Raw genomic sequence first — 7,540 nt, 5'->3', positions numbered from 1 at the left:
AGGGTTCCCACGTCTCCCGCAAATAGCGAGACATCTGCAGGTGGTTCTCTTGACACTTTTCTCCTCCTAGTATCAGCTGGCAGGGGTCATGACCAGTGCAAACGCATGATACTTCCCACAGAGTCCGTCCAACGAGATAGGATACGTGTCCTCAGTCCGCAGAGGAACAGAGTGCCAGCCGCACATACCTCTACTCGGCTGAGCGGAATACGGGAACTGTCAAGAAGACAAGCAGCTGAACTAGCTTCTTTATCGCGTGACAGATCTGTTGCATCAGGGAACTGCTCAAGAGACTATGCAAAGTCCCTTGATACTCCCAGTTACAGGGACCGGCTGGATAGACGGAACCCTGTCAGTGATGAAGAAACAGTCAGCTGAATTACTCCGGGTTTACGTCGATAGGCGGATATGTCAGGAGCACACCAGCAGGTCTGATTTAATCTAGCTCTGGGTACTCCGGCTATAGACGGAGGAACTTGCTCAAGAGACCGATGCAAGTCTGAATCACTGTAGGGCACCGAAGTAGTGGAAAAACTGTCTAATCGAAGGGACAGCAGGCTGATACCTTGGCTTGTCCCTTACAGGTTCCGCGGACGTAGATAGGGAACTGTCAATGTAGGACATAACGCTCAGCTACTGGTAATAATCTCGGGCTACGGATAGGCCGGTTCGCAACTGTCCTTAAGGAAGAACACAAAGTCTTAGCCCCTTGAATAACCGGGGCAGGCTGGATAGGTGAACTGTCAAGCCCAGGAAGACATATCAAGCGCCACGTGGCTCTGGGGGATTCAACGGGGACGGATACCTCGGTGCCTGGGAACAGTTCTGTCCCATAGGCCCACCGATGCAAGCTGATACTGGGACGGATAGGGAACTGTCAGGAGACAGCAGCTGATACTACGACGGATAGGGAACTGTCAGGAGACAGCAGCTGATACTGGGACGGATAGGGAACTGTCAAGAGACAGCAGCTGATACTAGGACGGATAGGGAACTGTCAAGAGACAGCAGCTGATACTGGACGGATAGGGAACTGTCAGGAGACAGCAGCTGATACTGGGACGGATAGGGAACTGTCAGGAGACAGCAGCTGATACTGGGACGGATAGGGAACTGTCAAGAGACAGCAGCTGATACTAGGACGGATAGGGAACTGTCAGGAGACAGCAGCTGATACTGGGACGGATAGGGAACTGTCAGGAGACAGCAGCTGATACTAGGACGGAGAGGGAACGTGTCAAGAGACAGCAGCTGATACTGGGACGGAAGAGGGAACTGTAGAAAGTCAACATTGAGCCTAATGGCATTTTTATGAGTGTGTCCTGTCCTTTGGGCTTCTGCATTACTTGCTCTTTGGGGGTTTTAGGCTCGGTATCTGTAAAGCACTTTGTGACATCTGTTGATGTAWAAAAAATACAATTTTTAAAAGGTTTATAAAATACATTTGATTGAATACAGAACTACCTCTGCTGTCAGCTACAGACCTGGGCTTATTATAAACACTTATATAAAATAGATCTATGACAAATAGAGACGTCTTCCAATTCAATCCCTGCATCCAGWAGAATTTGCTTCAGCACATTACAGCTTTACTCTCCCCATACAATCACCCCCCCGATAACAACTAGGACAGTACTACGCAAAACTAAACATAGATCAGTGTCTATAGACAGTACGTCAGATCATACAACACCTGGACAGGTATTTTACCTATTAGCTAGGCACATCATTATGTTATAGCGATCTGGTGCCCGACGGCACGGTCGATGATGTAGGCATGCAACCATTGGTTGATTCATGCAAAGTCTGAGCAGGGGTTACACCAGCCAACCACCAATAACATTATCCAATTAAAAATGATGTCCTCAGATCAGTTGATAACTTCAACCCTTCTCTCTCTGTCTGTCTGTTTGTCAATGGGGTTTATCGTACCTGTTGCGTACGGCAGCTGCCAGGTCTCCCACCAGGTCTCTGTGTGGTCCAGTGTCCACAGAGTTCCAATTCCAGGAGTAGGAKGAGGGCCAGGTGGTGAATCCTTCATGGTGCTTCGCTGTCAGAACCACATACCTGGAGATACATGGGACATGTAAAGACTGGGGGAAAAGACCTGTAGCCTTTCAATTCTAGGCTGTAATACTGTACTACAGCCTCTGTCATACTGTGGTAGTGCACTTTCCCCATTTTAATAATTATTATTATTATTATTATTGAAACAAATATTTAACCTTTATTTAACTAGGCAGTGTTGCTGGTTCAATACCTACTACCGATTTTAATCACTACAGACTGTGTTGCCTATTGGTATAAAACAAATATATAGGTATACAAACTGAATAAGACTTACTTTGCACCGGAAGCCTCGAATATGTCAGCCCAGTCATCCGGGTCAAAGAACTGGGCATGGAACTGGGGCGCGAAATCTGGATAGCTGAACCCGGGCGGGTAGTTATCCKGCATGTACTGAACACACTTCGGATCAGGTGGGTTTTGGCCTTGCCAATGCCACCAGAACCACTCGCTCTCGAACCCGGGGACGGAGAACACCCCCCAGTGGACGAAAATCCCGAACTTGGCTTCATCATACCATGTAGGAAGTGGTCTTGCGTCCAAACTCTCCCAGTTCGCTTGGTATCGCGTCCCGCTTGCTGGTATTGCTATCAACAAAGCGGCGAGCAAGAGAAATACCCAGCTTGCCTGAGCAAACATTACTGTTAAAAAAACGGAGGCTTTATCAATGTGAAGGTTGCAATGTTCATAGAATAATTATACGTAAGTAGTTGTTCTATGAGTTTATTCCGGGCGAAACGGGACGGCGTCTTTCTGCTGCGTCTACAAGCGATTATATCTAGAATCAAACTAAACCGCAACGTTTTATATCGGTTTACAGGCATAATCTACTGTAAAACATTATGGGGAAACTACCATTTCGTTATGTGCAGTAAATGTAGATCATACTGGTCCGTAAACTARCACATGACTGTGGTCATATGACTTGTGTTCAAAACTGTTCCGGGTAGAGCTTTTGAGAAAAGCAATTTAACATCACGATCAGAATCTCTTCTCATTTCCTCTGTCTTGTCACAGCACTGTGAWCCGCGGCACATTGAAGCATATGATTGGTCTAKTTATGTGAGGGAGCCAYGGGATTGGATGCATGTTTTAAAGAACCTCCCCTCAGGATTATAGTGGCGCTGAATGGAGAGGGATACCGTTCTCCCCTGAGTTTATAAAACGTTATAAAGAGCAGCACGGTAGCGCCGTTTTATCTCAAATGTTGTCAACAGAATGAGTTTGCTGTTACTCCCGTCCATGAATCTATTGCAGAATGGAGCCTGTTGATAGCACGGACTAAAGTCCACACTTGCATTAGTCCCTTTGTTTTGGTGATTGGCCTTTAGGCTCTGACAACGAACAGGCAGCAGACACACAGTACAGTATGTTTTAGCAGTTTAGTAGGGTGACCTGATTTGTAACTATGAAAATAATTTTGTCAAACAGATTGTGAACCGAAAAGTGTACGTTTGATTCTAGAAATAAATATGTATATATATATATATAAAATGTTGGTTAGGGTGTAGGGGCAGATGTATGTAATCTTGTCATTCAGAGATTTTATCTGTTTACTTTTAGTCTGATCAATGGGCTAAAATGTAGGGTAATTTCTGTGCTTGTCATCAAGAACACTTCTGTTATTCTCCAAACGTATTTTAGTATTCCACTTCCCAGTGTTGCCGGTGTAAAACAGATTTGAAGTCTGATATGCCTACACGTGTCTTTGAAAATGAATGACATGAGGCGATGTATTTATTACAGCCGTTCCTGGTCAGTTTTGAATAAGTCATACAAATAAACGGGTTGGGTATGAAATGCTCCAAGAATCAGATATAATCTGACATTTTAGTATTGTTCACATTTATTTATTTCACCTTTATTTAACCAGGTAGGCCAGTTGAGAACAAGTTCTCATTTACACGTGACAGGCTACTCATAAAAGGCATATTTTGTAAGATGATGGCAAGGATCTTCGACATAAACCACCTGAATATTGATATTCATTAGATTTTTCTTGAAGGTTGGGTGATTAAACATTTATTAATTTCTCAAACACATAGCACTTGAGTAACAGTATAACTTTAGTCCGTCCCCTCGCCCCTACCTGGGCTCGAACCAGGGACCCTCTGCACACGTTACCCATCGCTCCACAAAAGCCACGGCCCTTGCAGAGCAAAGGGGAACAACTACTTCAAGGTCTCAGAGCGAGTGACGTCACCGATTGAAACGCTACCTACTTCCGGCGCCGAAAAGAGATGGCCGCCTCGCTTCGCGTTCCTTGGAAAATATGCAGTATTTTGTTTTTTTATGTGTTATTTCTTACATCGGTACCCCAGGTAATCTTAGGTTTCATTACATACTACTGAATAGGAACTACTGAATATACGATTAACGTCAACTCATCATCGTTCCTACCAGGAATATGACTTTCCCGAAACGGATCCAGTGTTTTGCCTTCCACCAATACAATGGATCTGATCCCGCCGGCGACCCTGTGCGACGCCGTAAAAGGGGCAAACGAGCGGTCTCGTGGTCAGGCTTCGGAGACGGCACATCGCGCTCCACTCCCTAGCATACTACTCGCAATGTCCAGTCTCTTGACAATAAGGTTGATGAAATCCGAGCACGGGTAGCATTCCAGAGAGACATCAGGGATTGCAACGTGCTCTCTTCACGGAAACATGGCTAACTCAAGAGACGCTAACGGAGTCGGTGCAGCCAGCTGGTTTCTTCATGCATCGCGCCGACAGAAACAAACATCTTTCCGGTAGAAGAGGGGGGCGGGGGGTATGCCTTATGATTAACGAGACGTGGTTGATCATCATAACAACACACAGGAACTCAGTCATTCTGTTCACCTGATCTAGAACTCCTCACAATCAATGTCGACCGCATTATCTACCAAGGAATTCTCTTCAATCATAATCACAGCCGTATATATTCCCCCCAACAGACCTCGATGGCCTGAACGAACTTTATCTGACTCTTTGTAAACTGGAAACCACACACCCTGAGGCTGCATTCATCGTAGCTGGGGATTTTAACAAGGCTAATCTAAAACAAAACTCCTAAATTCTATCAGCATATCGATTGTGCTACCAGGGCTGGAAAAACCCTAGATCATTGTTTTACTAATTTCCGCGACGCATATAAGGCCCTCCCCCGCCCGCTTTCGAAAAGCTGACCACGACTCCATTTTGTTGATTCCAGCCTACAAACAGAAACTTAAAACAACAAGCTCCCGCGCTCAGGTCTGTTCAACGCTGGTCCGACCAATCTGAATCACGCTTCAAGACTGCTTCGATCACGCGGATTGGAATATGTTCCGCATTGCGTCCAACAACAATATTGACGAATATGCTGATTCGGTGAGCGAGTTCATAGGAGTGCATTGACGATGTCGTACCCACAGCAACGATTAAAACATTCCCAAACCAGAAACCGTGGATTGACGGCAGCATTCGCGTGAAACTGAAAAGCGCGAACCACTGCTTTTAACCAAGGGCAAGTGACCGGAAGCATGACCGAATACAAACAGTGTTAGCTATTCTCTCCGCAAGGCAATCAAACAGGGCTAAGTCCCAGTACAGAGACAAAATCGAGTCGCAATTCAACAGCTCAGACACAAGAGGTATGTGGCAGGGTCTACAGTCAATCACGGATTACAAAAAGAAAACCAGCCCCGTCGCGGACCAGGATGTCTTGCTCCCAGACAGGCTAAACAACTTTTTGCCCGCTTTGAGGACAATACAGTGCCACTGACACGGCCCCCTACCAAAACCTGCGGGCTCTCTTCACTGCAGCCGAGGTGAGTAAAACATTTAAACGTGTTAACCCTCGCAAGGCTGCAGGCCCAGACGGCATTCCAGCCGCGTCCTCAGAGCATGCGCAGACCAGTTGGCTGGTGTGTTTACGGACTATTCAATCAATCCTTATCCCAGTCTGCTGTTCCCACATGCTTCAAGAGGGCCACCATTGTTTCCTGTTCCCAAGAAAAGCTAAGGTAACTGAGCTAAACGACTACCGCCCCGTAGCACTCACGTTCCGTCATCATGAGTGCTTTGAGAGACTAGTCAAGGACCATATCCACCTCCACCTACCGGACACCCTAGACCCACTCCAATTTGCTTACCGACCCAATAGGTCCACAGACGACGCAATCGCAACACACTGCACACTGCCCTCAACCATCTGGACAAGAGGAATACGCCATGTGAGAATGCTGTTCATCGATTCAGCTCAGCATTTAAACACATAGTACCCTCCAAACTCGTCATCAAGCTCGAGACCCTGGGTCTCGACCCGCCCTGTGCAACTGGGTCCTGGACTTCCTGACGGGCCGCCCCCAGGTGGTGAGGGTAGGTAACAACATCTCCACCCCGCTGATCCTCAACACTGGGCCCACAAGGTGCGTTCTGAGCCCTCTCCTGTACTCCCTGTTCACCCACGACTGCGTGGCCATGCACGCCTCCAACTCAATCATCAAGTTTGCGGATGACACTACAGTGTAGGCTTGATTACCAACAACGACGAGACGGCTACAGGGAGAGGTGAGGGCCCTCGGAGTGTGGTGTCAGGAAAATACCCTCACACTCAACGTCACAAAACAAGGAGATGATTGTGGACTTCAGGAAACAGCAGAGGAGCACCCCCTATCCACATCGACGGTCAGTAGTGGAGAAGGTGGAAAGTTTTAAGTTCCTCGGTGTACACATCACGGACAAACTGAATTGGTCCACCCACAGCAAGCGTTGTGAAGAAGGCGCAGCAGCGGCCTCTTCAACCTTAAAGGAGGCTGAAGAAATTCGGCTTGTCACCAAAAAGCACTTCACAAATTCTACAGATGCACAATCGAGAGCATCCTGTCGGGCTGTATACCGCCTGGTACGGCAACTGTCCGCCACAAACCGTAAGGCTCTCCAGAGGGTAGTGATGTCTGCAGAACGCATCACCGGGGCAAACTTACCTGCCCTCCAGGACACCTACACCACCCGATGTCACAGGAAGGCCATAAAGATCATCAAGGACAACACCCACCAAGCCACTGCCTGTTCACCCCGCTATCATCCCAGAAGGCGAGGTCAGTACAGGTGCATCAAAGCAGGGACCGAGAGACTGAAAAACAGCTTCTATCTCAAGGCCATCAGACTGTTAAACAGCCACCACTAACATTTAGCGGCCGCTGCCAACATACTGACTCAACTCCAGCCACTTTAAAAATGGGAATTGATGGAAATTATGTAAAAATGTACCACTAGCCACTTTAAACAATGCCACTTAATATAATGTTTACATACCCTACATTACCCATCTCATATGTATATACTGTACTCTATATCATCTACTGCATCTTGCCATCTTTATGTAATACATGTACCACTAGCCACTTTAAACTATGCCACTTTATGTTTTACATACCCTACAGTACTCATCTCATATGTAATATACCGTACTCTATACCATCTACTGCATCTTGCCATGCCGTTTG

The 7,540-nt window shown here is 46.8% G+C and overlaps 1 protein-coding gene across 2 annotated transcripts in view; it reads right to left on the bottom strand.

Annotated features, from left to right (window-relative positions):
• LOC112072567 (tissue alpha-L-fucosidase) overlaps positions 1-4,279 on the bottom strand; it is a 12,257-nt gene extending 7,978 nt beyond the window's left edge. For both annotated transcript variants that reach the window (XM_024139958.2, XM_070439845.1), the window contains exons 1-2: positions 2,345-4,279; positions 1,933-2,067 (exon numbers count right to left, since the gene is read on the bottom strand). In XM_024139958.2, the coding sequence (XP_023995726.1) occupies positions 1,933-2,067; positions 2,345-2,706 (497 nt within the window). In that variant the 5' untranslated portion in view covers positions 2,707-4,279. The remainder of the gene's footprint in view (positions 1-1,932; positions 2,068-2,344) is intronic.
• Positions 4,280-7,540: the final 3,261 nt, after the last annotated feature.

Source organism: Salvelinus sp. IW2-2015, unplaced genomic scaffold, assembly GCF_002910315.2.
Source record: "Salvelinus sp. IW2-2015 unplaced genomic scaffold, ASM291031v2 Un_scaffold1962, whole genome shotgun sequence".
Lineage (NCBI taxonomy): Eukaryota > Metazoa > Chordata > Actinopteri > Salmoniformes > Salmonidae > Salvelinus > Salvelinus sp. IW2-2015.
This window is presented reverse-complemented; position numbering and strand designations above follow the sequence as displayed.